Source organism: Folsomia candida, unplaced genomic scaffold (genome assembly GCF_002217175.1).
Source record: "Folsomia candida strain VU population unplaced genomic scaffold, ASM221717v1 Fcan01_Sc016, whole genome shotgun sequence".
In the NCBI taxonomy this organism is placed as follows: domain Eukaryota; kingdom Metazoa; phylum Arthropoda; class Collembola; order Entomobryomorpha; family Isotomidae; genus Folsomia; species Folsomia candida.
In genome coordinates this window covers 421926-437851 of record NW_019091208.1, presented here as the reverse complement: position 1 = coordinate 437851, position 15926 = coordinate 421926, and the positions used below count along the sequence as shown (strand labels likewise).

Here is a 15926-nt window from a genome sequence, read left to right as displayed (position 1 = left end):
GTTTGGATAATCCATGCCCTGATCCGATCCAACTGGATTTGGATGAATTGGATCCTAAATTTTTGGGACCAAATGGATTTGGATGGATTGGATCTGAAATTTTTTGGGCCAAATGGATTTGGATGGATTGGATCTGAAATTTTTTGGGCCAAATGGATTTGGATGGATTGGATCTAAAAAATTTTGGGTGAATTGGATTTGGATGGATTGGATCTGAATTTTTTTGGGTGAAATGGATTTGGACGGATTGGATCTCAAAAAATGACGATCCAGCTCACCTCTAGTTTACTCGTTCTACACTCGGACTTGGAACTCGTATCACTGCATTTTCATATTTATTTTTCAATTATTTAGCGAATCACAATTTCTGATTTTACAATTGTTCACATGAGTCTGAAGGGCCGATTGGCGGGTGAATCCTTCCTTACAAATGGGACACAAGAAAGCCTGGTCGGGATGTTGGCGCAGGTGGTGTTCCATCTGTAGGAAAGTGTTGCGGAACACGGCGTGGCAAAATTGGCAAGCGCAGGTCGAGTCTGAATTCCATAAAAATATGTACAACAAAAAATCAGATACAGTTTTTATACAGTCTTAAACCTAGGGTTACAATTTTCAAAAGTACACAAATCCTCGCTAAATTCTAAATATGTAAATACTATCACAACTCAGGAGTAAGCTTTGTTCGTTGGAAAATTTGCAGATTTCTGCAATTTGCATAAAACCTTGGCAAATATTTGTATCAAGTTTGAGTTTCACTAAATTATGTATCGATTAAGGCTATTTGGAAGGAAATCGAGGTGTGACTTAAGGTTCCCTTGTAGGTAAGTATTTATACTAATTAACTAAATACCAACTTTCTACATATTGAATTCTGGCTATTCAAAAAGGTAACACTATATTTAAGAGTGTATATAGAGATTTTTGTAATTTCGAAATATTACCATTTTTGGCGAGTCGCACCCCTCCAAGTGCGTCACCCAGGCAGCCACCTAGTCAATCTTTACTTCACATCCGTACGGACAAGACGTCTTGTCGGAAAAGTGGACCAACTCGACGTGAAGGAGGAGGTGCGCCTTTTTGGCGAATGTTTTTGCACACACTTCACAAGGGTAACGCGGCCTGGATAAGTTGTTCGGCATGGAAAGGTTGTGCCATTGCTGCATGTGCTTCTGCAATAAGGTCACGTGCGCAAACTGCCTCGGGCAACGGGTGCATTTCCGTTTAGTCCCGCCAGGAAGGGAGCGCGGGATTCTTGCTTTCTGGTCGCATCTGTAAACAACACATTTTTTATTTACACAAACAAATTTCAAAAACTGTGGCCAGTAAAATTTTAGAGAACAACATAAATTAAAAATTCGAGGAAATTTATTGTGAAAAATTGGGAAACAAATTTTTTAATGTTTCAAATCGACTTGTTTCAAGTATCAAAAATTAGATTCAGATTAAGCTATCAAAAGTTGCATTTATCTCAAAACTCATTTTAGAAATTGCATATGAAGACATTGGATAGGGGTAGAGTGAGATTACGCGCTAACGCGTCATCCATGGGAACCTTAACATTATTTTTTAGTGTCATGAATGAATATGTACATGCATAAAATCCGTCTCAGAATTTTGTGCGTATTTTTTTTAACGAAAACAGAAAATGTATTTGAAATAAAAATATATTTCAAAATTTGTAGTCATTCTGCCAGTAAACCTTTCAGATTTTTATTCAGTACGTATGGAAATTTAAATATATCCACTCACCCCGTCTCCCTCGTAGATCCGGCTGGGGAACACAATTTAAGATTATTTTCTTATCTTTGTTAATGATATTTGAAACTCACCGGAAATCTTGCTACCCGGGGAAACAACATCGGGATGTAAATTTTTATTCATCATGTGCCGGACGAGATGATTACTCCGCGAGAACTTTATGCCACATTTTTTGCACGGAAATTTTCTTGATTTTAAACGCGGTTTGACCTCTAAAAAATATGAATAAGACATTATCCTTATGTATTAATTAGTACAATTTGACACGTGCTAAATTAAACTGTGAGTATAAATTAATGAGCATATTCATAACAAATTCGCAATATACTTCGAATAAATGCAAAATGAATCTACACAGCAGGCTAAATTCTTTGCGAACTATTTTTCCTAATGTGCAAACGTTTTGTCGTACATAAATAAAATTGTTGAATAAATTACACTCACGGGAAACATGCGCATCTGCACTGTCCGGGTGAATATTCTTGTCCCTCATGTGACGCACGTGGGCCCCCGACGTGTTAAAGGAGACGTTCGGTTGGCAGATGGTGCAAAGGAATTTTTGTTTTTCGGAATTTTTTGGAACGTTTCCGATGTTTGCTGTGCTGCCAATGTTTCCAATTAAGGTGCAATGATGCTGATTGAGGACAGCTTTACAGGTAAATCTTTGCGTACAAGTGGGACAAGAGTACGTGTTTGCGGGATGGATGCGGAAGCGATGTTCGATCTGCAGGAGGATGTTGCGGAACACGGCGGGACAATATTTGCAAACGCACTCCGATTCTGCACTCTAATAAAAAAATCGCGAATAAAAAGTACAATTCCGAATTCAAAACCCGCCTACAAGAGAACATTAATTATCGATTTTTTTACCATTTTTGGGGAATCACACCCCTCCAAATGTGTCACCCATTCATCCTCCGAGTCAATCTTGACTTCACATCCGTACGGACAGGACGTCTTGTCCGGAGAATGGACCAGCTCAACGTGACTATTCTTGGATTCTGACTTGACAAAGGTTTTGGAACATATGGTACAGGAATTTTCTTGCCGCGGGATTGGAACATCGTGACATTTCTGCATGTGTCTCTGCAATAGGATCAACTTCGTGAAGGTTACCGGGCAAAGGGTACACTTCCGGCGGAAAGGGACCCATTCGTGCGCGTGGCGTTTGTGATGGTCTAAATCCCTGCTGGAGAAGTAACGCTTGTCACAATTTGGACATGGAAATAATTTCTGAGGTTGAGGCACGGACCTGTAAAAAGGAAATAATATATTTTGTTAATTCGAAACCTTGGATTTAAAAAAATATTTAGAGATTCCAATCCGACTCGGATTTAGACTTACCGATCTCCTCCGGTTGATGCAGCTGAGAAATTAATTAGAATTATTTAAATTAAATTAGAATTTAACTAAACATGTTCTGTAACTAATCTTACCGAGAAAATCCGCATCGGAAATGTCAGGATGTATCTTCTTGTTCCTCAAGTGTCGGAGGAGTTGCTGATTCTTGGTGAATTTCGTGCCACATATTTTGCACGCAAATTTTTTCGAAGCTAAAGGAGGCGGAACCACTGTAAATTCGACTAATTTATAAAGTATAATTATTATTTTGGGTATTAATTATAAATTATCTAGATACGTTTTTTAATGATTTGTGTACTAAATAAATAAAATTCACCTGAAATGTCAGCCTCAGAAAGGTCGGGATGTATTCTTTTGTTTCTCAAATGTCGGAGGAGATGGCAGTTTTTTGCGAATTCTTTGTTACATATTTTGCACACAAATTTCGCCGATGATGATAAGTGAGGTTGACGGTCTAAAGAAGGAAGGGGTCAATAAATTTGAATGGTTTATACATTACAATGAGCATTAGGGTTTTTTCGGAGATTTGATACCCCAAAAACCCACAAAACCTCGGGATGGCAAACCCTGATTTTAGTTAATTAACGATAAAATACTACTCACCGGAAACATCAGCGGCTGAAATGTCGGGATGAATATTCTTATTCTTCATGTGGCGTATGAGGTGATCATTTTTGGTGAATTTCCTTTTACACATTTTGCACGTAAATCTGTATTTTTTTGACCCTGCATGGGGCTCACTGTTGGCGTCGTCATCGTCACTTTCTGGATGGTAGAGAGGGTCCGACGTGGTTTCTTCGGGGTCGTCGATCGGCTCGATTTTGTGGAAAGATCCTACATTAAGGCATATTTATTTTAATTAAGGGCAGTTTTAATAAATAAACACTTTCTCAACTAATCTGTAATTAAATTATTGAGGGTACTCGTTCACGCATGTGCGCGAGACAATTGATTTTTGCAATGTGAATTTGGAAATTAAGGAATTTGAAATATTTATTTATATATTGAATATGTATGTACACCTCAATATACAGGGTGGTTTAAATGTGAGGTTACAATGGAAAATTTTTTAGTGGGAAAAATTCGTAAATTTCCATCAGTTGAAAATTTTTTAGTGGGAAAAATTCGTAAATTTCCATCAGTTGAAAATTTTTTAGTGGGAAAAATTCGTAAATTTCCATCAGTTACGGATTTGGGATTGAGATTTTTAGTATTTTTTGGGTTCAAAACTTATGGAACACTGATGACAAAATTCTTAAAATATTGAATTTCAGAGGAAAAATTTCAGTAACTAATGGAGATTTTCGAATTTTTCCCGTTGAAAAAATTTCTAACGTAACCTGGAAAATTTTGCAAAAGAAACATCCTCTAAATCTTACTTATATAGTTTCAAGATTTTTGTTAATTAATATCAAAACTAAGGCAGTAGTACTGCCTTAGTTTACTGCGCTACTGCCGCAGTACTGATGACAAAAGCCTCAAAATGTTGATTTTTTCAGAGACAAAATTTCGGTTGTTTATTGAAATTTACGAATTTTCCATTGTATGTAGCATGACATTTAAATCACACTGTGCATTATTCTAATTTCCCTTAGTAAATAGGTAAAAATGTGTACCTGAAACCTGAGAGGCAGCGCCATCTTTTGAATCAGGAGTGACCCCAAGTCCAGACTTTGGAACCGGACCATTTTTGGAACAACGGTGATTATGGAGAACAGTGTGGTGGATAAACCTCTTCCCGCAGGAAAGGCAAGGGCGCGTATTTTCGGGATGGACGCGAAGGCGATGTTCCATCTCCAAGAGGAGGTTGCGGAACATGGCAGGACAATATTTGCAAGCGCATTCCGATTCGGCACTCTAATAACAAAATTAAAGCGAATTAGCGGATAAAAATGCTGCCTCCGGTGGAAGTTAGTGGGTTAATCGAATTGGGGAGAAAGTATGATTCGGTTGGGGTTTTTAAATAATTAAAAACAATCGAATTAAGTTATGTATGAAGGTAAAATTTTTCCAACAAAAAAAAATTCGACTTCGGTTCGATTTAGTCGAAATTGGTCGAGTTGAAATTTTTTGAACGGGAATATTGCGATTCGGTGCAAATCGATATTTTTTGAACGGGAATATTGCGATTCGGTGCGAATCGATATTTTTTCAGGTGAAATATTAGGATTCAGTACGAATCGATATTTTTCCTCGTTAATGTTTCGATTCCGTACTAATAGATATTTTTTACGGGAAAATTCCGATTCGATAATGAAATATTACAAGTAAATATTGCGAATCGAAACTTTTCTACCGGGAAATAATTCGGATTCGGTCCGGATAAACCAGAAAAAGTGACCCTCCCCCCGAATTAACTCAGCATTAAATATTCAACAATTTCAGCTTTTTACCATTTTTGGAGAGTCGCACCGCTCCAAATGCGTCACCCAGTCAGCCTCCGAGTCAATCTTGGTTTCGCATCCGTATGGACAGGACGTCTTGTCGGGCAGGTGGACGAGTTCCACGTGGCGCTGCTTGGTTGTCAGACCGGAGAAAGTTTTTGCACACATGGGACACGAGTGACGCGCTTCTTGCCGTGCGCCTGCCGGGATTGGAATATTGTGCCGGGCGAACATGTGCCCTTGCAATAAGGTCAATTTGGAGAAGACTTTCGGACAAAGGGTACACTTCCGGCGGTAAGGGAGCCATTCGTGAGAGCGAAAAAAATGTTGGCGAAAAGTCAAGTACGAGGGGAAACTCTGGTCGCATTTGGGACATGGGAGTGGCTTCTCGTGCAGAGAGAGGAGCCTGTGGAAAATTTGGGGGCATTCATAAATTATGTAACGCAAAACTGTAACGCCATTTTGTAGTAGTAACATGTGACACATAGGCACGATCATATATACCTGTTCACTTTCATTCATTTGACTGATTATGATGGTAGTGAATAAAAATAGAATTCAAGTCATTTAATGAAAATGATGAATGAAAGGGTTTTTTGCTCATCTCATTCTTCACCGTATGCTTAATACATGGAGCGAAGTAGGAAATGAAGTCCTATGAATTTAAACCAAAATGACTGAATATGAATGAAAATCTTTTGTCAGAAATGAATTTTGAATGAAAACTAATTTTTTTGAGCATGTAGAGATATCATTGGAGCTTTAAACCCTCTTCTCCCTATCACGTTACATAATTTATGAACGACCCCTAACGCATTTTGTTAATTCGAAATTACCTTAAATTTCAAAAAAATAGGTTAACTTTCAATGTGAAAAAGTATTAGCTGGGAATTAAATATTAATTGTTTTCCCCAATTTGCGGGAAGCACAAAAAACATCCCACTCGAAAAAGAAACTTTTAGGAAATTTTTGGATATTTATCCTCACCGCTCTGTCCTTTCAAATGCCGTTGTAAATAGAAAGAAATTTGCATATTTAGTATTAGGTGAGTATTTTTTTCAGCATGTTTTTTTTTCATTAATCTCACCCGCAAAATCCGCATCAGAAATGTCGGGATGGATTGTCGTGCTGCTCAAGTGTCGGAGGAGGTGACAATGCCCGGCGAATTTCTTAGGACATAATTGGCACGCATATTGCTTCAATTCTAAATGAGGATGAAAGCCTAAAGAAGTAAGAAAGAAAGGAATAAATAACGAAACTTGAATTTTTTAATGGTCAAAGGGGCGTTCATAAATTACGTAACGCGAGAGGGTCTATCTAAGGCTTCCATGATATCGTGTCTACTACGCTACAGATGTCTGGAAAATTGGAATTTTTGCGGTACGTAATTTATGGACGCCCCTCCTAATTATTAAGGGGTGAAGCGAAGCGAAATCCCTTTATGGAAATGTCTTGTCTGTCCGTCCGTCTGTATAAGTTTAGAACGGATTGGAATCTTTTTGCGGAACATGTTTCTAATTTTTGAAGTACGCCTGATGTCCAAGATGGACGTTGTAGATAACATGGTCACGGCGCCAACAGTCAAACGTGTCGAATTTTTTGTTTTGACATAGTTTTAGCGGGGATTTGAAAAAAATCGACATGGATTCGATGCACGTGATCATGTCGCTTCACCCTTTTGCTACATCGCGTTTATTCTTGTTAAGCTAAACAAAACTTACGGGCAATATCAGCACTGGAAATGTCGGGATGAATATTCTTGTTGGTCATGTGGCGCTTATAGTTGCGATGCCTGTCAAATGCGACGTTGGGTTGGCATATTTTGCAAACATATTTTGGTTCAGCAGGGACCCCTGGATTGGCCACGGGGGCAACGTCGTCATCCTCACTTTCTGAAATTTTTAGAGGATCAGCCGGATCGTCGGAAATTGGGTAGACTTTTACGGAAAATTCTTCAATTAATTGTTGGTCAGCGTCATTGTTGGAAATCTGGTCGGAAAGAGGAGGAGACCCCTCGTCAGGCGCGGCGTGGCTGGATAATTCTGCATTAGAGACAGAATTTGCATATATTACATAACTTGAATGAATTATGTACATTATGCAAATCAGCGAGAGTGTGTGTATATTCATCCAATGTTGGCGATCTGGCAAGTTTGCGAATGAATTTGCAACCCTAGATTTTTTTGCGAACTCGTAATTAATACTTATGTATATTGAGGGTACTAACGTCAATCATATCACGCAAATTGGACATAGAATAGCAGCACATGTAACTTGCGAAATTTGGTGAGATTGAGATTTTGCACAACGTTTGCACATTTATTTCAAAAATTTACCCATGTTCTTAAATATCTCGCAAAATTGTTCCGCAAATTCATCCTCACCAAGCATGAAAAGCAAGAGAAATTACAGAAATCCATAGAAATAACATCAAAACAGGTGGTTTTAGTAGATTTGCGAAGTCAAATTTGGCAAAAGACACAAATTTTATAATCTTGTCAAGTTGATGTTTTTGCGATGCGAAATAACACATTGTCATGCGTCCGATAATTATTCCCAAAAATACTAACCGGAAATATCGGCGTTAATATTCTCGTTCCTCACGTGGCCATTCAACGTGACGTCCGGTTGGACCGTGAAGTCTGATTCAAATTCGGGTCCTGAATTTGTGCCGGTTTTGGCGGAACAAAGGTGCCGAGAAAGGACGGACTGGAGGGTAAATCTTTGCCCACATTTTGGACAGAGATGGGCAGGTTCAAAAACAGGTTTTGGAGGAGGGACCACTCTGCAAAAGAAATTGATTATGAATTTCTTAATTCGAAACGGGTGGTGCACTCTTATAAATTCAGGCATTAATTAAAGTAGATAATAATAAGTTAAAATAAATTAAGCTAAACTTGAATAACTATAGTTTAAATTGAACTTAAAATTAAATTATTGGTAGAAAATTTGCACAGAACTGTAGGATTATAGTAAGTACTCTAAAAAATCTGGTTTGGATTTTGTACTCGAAATACCCTGATTTTTTAGATTGAACGATTTGCTTTTAAGACGCCTGAATATTTTACAAGCTTTGTAAGCTTGGAATTTTCTCAGATGACGTAAATTTAAGTGATTTACCACATTTGAAAACAGCATTTTCAAAATACGCAAGAAAAAATAGAAAATATGAACATTAAGAAGCAACTACTCACCGCTTTGTCGTTCTAAATGCGGCTGTGGAAAGAAATTTATTTTGTACAAATTTTGTAAATATTTTAGCTTTTCGATTTTGTTTTATAAATAAATCTCACCCGCAAAATCCGCATCAGAAATGTCGGGATGAATTTTCTTGTTGGTCAAATGTCGTAAGAGGTTAGAGTTTTTTGCGAATTTTCTTTTACATATCTTGCAGGCAAATTTCCTTGTTTGAAAGTCTAAATACAAAAATTTATATGTCAATTTAAATGATTTTTGTACACATTGGGGTAATTATTATTGAAGGTCGTCTACGTTTTTTGCAGTAAACGTCACTTCGCAAAACATATGCATATTGATATCTTGGCAAATTTGCAATGTTTGCTAAGAATTGCGATGCGAGAACCATTCATATTTACATATTTAATTGGGTTTTGCGAAAGATGCAAGCAAAATAGCATTTACATACATATTTACTTGATAAACTATTTTTCGCAAACTCATGCGAAATTTAAATTCTCCTCCCATTTCAGTGCATATATTTTCATTTAAGGAAAGATCCATAAATTATGTCACCTAAAAATCGCGAATTACTAAACCCCCTCTCGTGTGCCATAATTTATGGATCGTCCCTAATATTTACGTCACGACTCGAATTTCGCAAAATTGCGAAACTGACATAATAAAACTCACCGGTTATGTCCGCATCGGAAACGTCGGGATGAATATTTGTATTCTTCATGTGGCGCTTGTAGGCGTCAAAACTGGTAAATGTGACGTTGGGTTGGCAAATTTTGCACAAGTATTTTGGCACGTGGGAATTTGCAACGTCAACGTCTGATTCGTAGTCACTTTGCCCCCTTTCTGGATCGTAGAGGGGATCAGACGTGATTTGGTCAGAGTCGTCATTTTCGTAAATTTGCTCGATTTTTAATTCTTCCTCCTCTTCGGGTAATTGATGGAGGTCCACATTGTTGCAAATATTGGGGGGAGAAGACCCCTCGTCAGGCACGACTTGTTGGATAAATTCTACATTAACGACAGAATTTGGGTGATGTAATTGGCATCAATTATGTAAATTATATTATGCAAATTATGTATTGGGGGTAATCAGCACATGTTGCATTCATCATCAAATTCGCATGTGAGTTTGAAAAAGTAGTTCGCAATTTGACTAACCAGCTAGTAAATACATATGTCAGGATTTTAAATACAACTTTGAAAAATTCGCAAAAAAATTTTGCAAGCCCAATATTTTTTAACCAAGTTTCAAAGTTTTTTGCCAACTTGTAATCATATCTCATTCATTTGACCGATTATGATACTGAATGAAAATTAATTTCTTTATCATTTGAATGAAGGATTTCGTCGTTTCAGACGAATGACTATGAATGATGGGATTTTTTTCATTTTTCACACTACAAATGCTTACTACATCGAGTCTGATGAAGTGAAATGAATTTGAAGAAAAATGACTGAATGGGAATGAAAATCTTCAAGCAGAAAGTGGGGTGACTGACTTTTGAATGAAAACTGAATTTTTGAACAGCTATACCAGGTATAGAAAGTATGTATGTAGGTACAGTATACCTACTTGCATATTTTCTGGGGATTTCAAGAAATTTTTTCAAAAAACTCACCGGAAACGATGATAGTACCCGCAACATATTTTGCTCCAGGGTCAACGACGTCGGGCCCCGAATTCTGCGACGTGGTGGCTGTTTTTGTGCAAGGATGATCGGTGAGGGCGGATTGCAGGGTAAATCTCTGCCCACACGTGGAACACGATAACGAGTTTGCCGGATGGACGCGGAGACGGTGTTCGATCTGCAAAAGGAGGTTGCGAAACACGGCTGGACAATATTTGCAAACGGATTCAGATTCTGCATTCTAAAAAGAGAAAATCAGGCAATAAAAAAATCACTTTTCGGGTACAGAATTAATTAGGAGTGGAGTCGGATCCATGTTTTTTTAATCCAACTTCATTTGTCGGATCTTAAAATAATTCGACTTTTTGATTAAACTTTTTAGTCGTTTTTTTTAATCCGATCCAATCCGATTTGGTCGAGTCATTAAAAAAAATCTGATCCAATCAGACTTTGTTGGGTCATAAAAAATATCCGATCCGATCTTGTTGGGTCACAAAAAAATTAAACACGTGGGTATTGTCTACCCTAAAACCCTCGCAAAACCCCAAAAAACCGGGAACCTACCCTCGCTTTTCCAAAAATTAGGATTTACCATTTTTTCTGAATCGCACCCCTCCAAATGTGTCACCCAGTCAGCCTCCGAGTCAATCTTAACTTCGCATCCGTACGGACAGGACGTCTTGTCGGGAAAATGGACCTTTTCCACGTGACACTGCTTGCTCGTCAAGCTGCTCAAGGTTTTTGCACAGATTGCGCAAAAATGCCGGGTTTCTTCTTCTGGAATTGGAACATTGTGCCGGGTGTGCATGTGCCTTTGCAATGAGGTCGAGTTTATAAAGACTTTGGTGCAAAAGGTGCACTTGCGTTGAAAACGGAGCCATTCGTGAGAGAGGCGAGTGTGATGTAGTAAGCCTCCGCTCGAGTTGAAACTCTTGTCACATTTTGGACACGGAAACGGCTTCCGTTTTCGGGGGACGACGGGTCTAGAAAAAATGAAAATTTTAAAATAAATAGATGAACAGTTTCAATGTTTTTAAGCAACTTGGCAACTAAATGGGAAGTTTGTGAAATCAAGTATTTAAGAAAATGAAATTCAAACTCTTCAAAAATTAAAAAAAAACAGAAAGTGGGACGTCCATATAAGAAATGTCACATTTTGGACACGGAAATTTTGGGGTGACGGTCACGGGTCTAGAAAAAAATGTCAAACTTGATAACCAACTTTGCTAATTGGATACCTTTGATTTAAAGAGTTTCAATGCGAAAAAAATTATGTGTGAATTGTAGAATTGAATTGAATTTGAAGAATTGTATGAATTAAATATTGTGGAAATCAAATCATGGTGTATTAAGAAAATCGAATATTTAAGAAGATTTAATTCTAAAAAAAATAACAACTATTTAGTAAATGGAACCTCCATAAATTACGGGACAAAAAACGCTGATTTTATTATTACCACTAACCCACTCGTAATCATGATAAGGGACCGTTCATAAATTACGTAATGCAAGAGCGGGGGGTCTTAGGTTCCAATTATATCGTGACGCCTATCTTACACAAAGGGGGGTCTAGAAAATCGTGATTTTTGCATTACGAAATTTATGGACGGTCCCTAAGCTGAACACGAGTAAGATATGAGGCGACCGGAACGGTTCGAATCTTATTAGATAACACCTTTTTCACGACGTAATGCATGAACATCCCCTATTTGAAAATTTATACTCACCGTTTTCGCTCTATTGTTGTCTTAAATGCGGCTGTGAAAAATGAATAAAATTTATATTTTAGCTTTTATGTTTATTTTTGAAAACTGCGATTTATTATGTGAATAAAATCTCACCAGCAAAATCCGCATCAGAAACGTCTGGATGAATCGTCTTACTGGTCAAGTGTCGTAGGAGGTGGGCATTCTTGAGGAATTTCTTGTTACATATTTTGCACGCAAATTTCCTTGATTCCAAATGAGGTTGATAGGCTAAATAATTATAAATGAATAATAAATATGTAAATTCAAATGAGTTAAGATAATTATTTGTAATTTAGTACCTGCAATATCAGCCTCGGAAACGTCGGGATGAATCTTCTTGTTCTTCATGTGGCGCTTGTAGGTGTCCCATCTGGGAAATGTGGCGTTGGGGTGACAAATTTTGCACACATATTTTGGCACATTGGAATTTGCAACGTCAACGTCAGAGTGGTAATCGTCACTTTCTGGATGGTACGGAGGATCAGACGTGATTTCGTCACCGTCATCATTGGTTAGCTCGACTTTCACGGAGAATTCTTGCTCCACTTCAAAATATTGGGTTAATTGTTGGGCGTCGTGATAGCAACCAATTAAAATTTTCCACCACTGTTCAGCCAGTATTAATAGTCTCAATTCCTTGGAAATTATTCTGAGAGATTATTTGGTGTTTTGAAAATATTATGATATATCTGCCAGGAAACCTCTCAGATTTTTTTCAGGCTATTAATATCGGCTGAACAGTAGTTTCCAATATTCGAGTTTTTTTTTAGAGAAAACAAGAAAAATCCACTTTTTAACATTTGTCGGTATAGGGAAATTCCAAAATTTGGGGAGAAAAATACCCAATAAAATCCTCTTTTCACCATTAGAGTTTCCCACAAAATACCGAAGAAATATTCTCCTTTTAGAGAAATTTTTGTGTCATGGATAGTAATTTATGCAATACACACATTTGTGTATTTCTTCCTCAACGGAAAATAAAATACTACACAAATTTGTGTACTTATAAGAGGTTAACTGCTTAAAAAAAATAAAATATGATAAAAAAACATCTCACGGGAAAAAGCAGGGTCGGAAACGTCGGGATGAGTATTCTTGCTCCTCATGTGGCGCTCGAGGTGGGACTTTTTGAGGAATTTTCTTTTACATATTTTGCACACAAATTTCCTTGATTCCAAATGAGGTTGATAGTCTAAATAATCATAAATGAATGAATAAATATGTAAATTCAAGTGAGTTATGTAGTTAAGATAATTATTTATAATTAACCACCTGCAATATTAGCCTCGGAAACGTCGGGATGAATGTTCTTATTCTTCATGTGGCGCTTGTAGGTGTGATAGCAGGAAAATGCAGCGTTGGGGCGACAAATTTTGCACACGTATTTTGGCACGTGGGAATTTGCAACGTCAACGTCAGAGTGGTCACTTTTTGGAGGATCAGGCGTGATTTCGTCGCCGTACGTGGGCTCGACTTTGACGGAGAATTCTTCCTCCCCGGTTAATTGGTGGCTGTCATCATTGTCGACTTGGTGGGCAGATTCTGGATTAATTTGTAATATAAATTCGTACTTTAATTGCAATTTAGTAATAATTAAAGTAGATTTTTATTTATTTACCACTAATTTCGGCAGATTCATTTCGCACTTTATTGAACGGTCCGTTCCTTCTGGAGATTATTGCACGGAGAGAAATTGTAATATTTTCAATCTGCGTGGTCAACTTGGCCAACGAGAGGATCGCGGAGGAGCAAATTTTGCAACAAAAAATTGGCAGATGATCGTCAGTTTGTAAAATGAGAGAAATTTGCTCCTGATTTAGGACGAATTTGGCAAGAATTTCCATTTGTTGCACGGCGAGAGGACGCTGATTTGTCCCAGATTCGGAGCAGATCGAACACGTGCTTAATTCTGGGAAGATAATAAACGAATACATAATTAATTGCAGTTTAAAATTTAAAATTTCAAGCGACACTATTATAATTTCGAGTAGAGTATTAGTTACCATTGATTTTTGCTTCATTTCGCCCTTTATTGAAGATGATTCCATTCCCCCTGGAAATGACGGCACGGAGAGAAATGGTAATATTTTCGATTTCCGTAGTCCTCTTGGCCAAAAAGAGGGTTGCAGAAGCACAAATTTTGCAACACAAAATTGCAGGATGATTTTCCGTTTGTAAAATGAGAGAAATTTGCTCCTGATTTGGGACGAATTTGGCAAGGATTTCCATTTCCTGGACGGTGAGAGCGCGCAGATTTGTTCCAGATTCAGCGCAGATCGAGCAGGAGGACGTTACTTCTGGGGATGAGTGATCCCCCTGGGGAAAGTTGTAATCGTCCCCGGGTTGCGTTGGGGGGACAAAATTTGACCTCTGGAGAAGGACCGTGGAGGAAAGTAAGTCTTGCAAAATGTGTCCCGTCCCCTTTTTTGTAAAATTAGGGAAACTGTGTTCCTTCGACATTTTCTGTGTAAAAAAAACATTTACAGGTTTTGTTAACACTCTTTTTTGCTTTATTTAATGTGAAAACTTCACAGTGAAATTGAAATGTATGCACTTCTAAAATTTATAAATTCACGTAAATTACCCTTATTTACAAATGTATGTACGCACGATTTATGACGTGACGATCGTGAAGATTTAATTATTTAACTGACTAAATATTGTGTATTTAGATTTATGGAAGAAAGTTTAACTCAAATATAATTTAGCAGAGTTTTGGTTTTGTCAGCTGTGTGGGTCTGGTCGGTTTTTTTTAGCCGAGTGATTGCCGCTCTCGAGATGGAACAATGTCGAGTTTTCATCAATCATGGTTTGCATTTTCATGAAAAATTCAGCACACTCGAATTTGGCCAGGTTTATGCATAAATAAATACGAACATTACAGTGGTAATCATCGTTTTTGGCAGAATTTATGTTGTAAAATAATTTTTGTTATTATTATGTATTTATTTACTTCATCACAAATTAAAAAAAAAACCTTCTTGATCTGTCGAACAAATGAAGTTTTTATTATTTTTTTTTGCATATGCATAAGCAAAAAGAGAGTGGTAATTTGGAACCTTTTTGTCTCACGCACATTATATGTATATGCATCAACATTTTTACTATGTATGTATTTCTAAATGCATGCATACATGCATGCATACTGTATGGCTAAAATTAAGGGAGGAATCTATCTACTTAATTTTTGGTAAGGAGACGGTTATAAAATATTTTAAGGTTAATTCAAGGCATAAAATACTCCAGCGCCTCTTCAGCCCCCTCGACTTCCTTCTTCATACCAAAAAAATCGTCCGGTTTTGGAAAAAATGTCCCATTTTCTTTATGCTGCAAGAAAAAAACACCACTCAATTTTCAAAATACGCTTCAAAAACTGATTAACAAAGTGCTATTTAGCATGCCCTAAATATGTAAATATTTACTCACTCACCACTTTAAAATGTGCCTTCAACGTGTGCGGCTGGGTGAAATCTTTTCCACACACGTGACAAATGCATGGCCTCTCGCCCGTATGGATGGAAAAGTGGAGCAGAATCTCGCCCCACGTGAGGAACATCTTATCGCAAAAGTAGCACCGGTGTTTCTTCGCTTTTTCGAGCTCCGCCTTATCATCGTGCGTCCGGAGCATGTGCAATTTCAAGGACTTCCCCTCTTTTGTGTTGAATCCGCAAATTTCGCAGGTAAACGTGCACTCATCTTTTTTCTGGGTGGAATGTACCCGCTTAAGGTGGCCGCTCAAATGGCGCTCCGTCCTGAAACTGAGGGGGCATTGGGGGTGGGGGCACAAAAAGATGGGCGCGTTCGGGAGCGGGTGTTGCATTTCGGTGTGTTGTTTTAGTTCGCTCGGC

The 15926-nt window shown here is 37.8% G+C and overlaps 2 protein-coding genes across 5 annotated transcripts; both read right to left on the bottom strand.

Moving 5' to 3' along the window:
* Positions 1-303: 303 nt before the first annotated feature.
* Positions 304-14840, bottom strand: LOC110856443 (zinc finger protein Xfin-like). Of its 4 annotated transcripts, none has more exons than XM_035857106.1 (29): positions 14663-14840; positions 14082-14541; positions 13697-13987; positions 13351-13620; positions 13136-13270; positions 12378-12623; positions 12172-12306; positions 12058-12088; positions 10923-11313; positions 10322-10571; positions 9375-9710; positions 8798-8920; positions 8699-8720; positions 8075-8289; positions 7226-7546; positions 6592-6726; positions 6492-6495; positions 5514-5910; positions 4737-4977; positions 3724-3954; positions 3437-3574; positions 3195-3329; positions 3103-3124; positions 2629-3010; positions 2203-2545; positions 1830-1970; positions 1750-1771; positions 942-1269; positions 304-536 (listed from the first exon to the last, which is right to left on the bottom strand). In XM_035857106.1, the coding sequence occupies exons 2-28, from the start codon at positions 14536-14538 to the stop codon at positions 990-992; spliced, it is 5694 nt and encodes a 1897-aa protein (XP_035712999.1). In that variant the 5' UTR covers positions 14539-14541; positions 14663-14840; the 3' UTR covers positions 304-536; positions 942-989. The 4 variants fall into 4 exon arrangements, with proteins under 4 accessions (XP_035712999.1, XP_035712998.1, XP_035713000.1 ...); XM_035857105.1 differs by having other exon boundaries at positions 3195-3341; positions 14663-14839; XM_035857107.1 differs by having other exon boundaries at positions 3195-3341; positions 12378-12542; positions 14663-14839.
* Positions 14841-14986: 146 nt separating this feature from the next.
* Positions 14987-15921, bottom strand: LOC110856624 (zinc finger protein 32-like). The gene is made up of 2 exons (XM_035857108.1): positions 15509-15921; positions 14987-15405 (listed from the first exon to the last, which is right to left on the bottom strand). The coding sequence occupies exons 1-2, from the start codon at positions 15896-15898 to the stop codon at positions 15304-15306; spliced, it is 492 nt and encodes a 163-aa protein (XP_035713001.1). The 5' UTR covers positions 15899-15921; the 3' UTR covers positions 14987-15303.
* Positions 15922-15926: the final 5 nt, after the last annotated feature.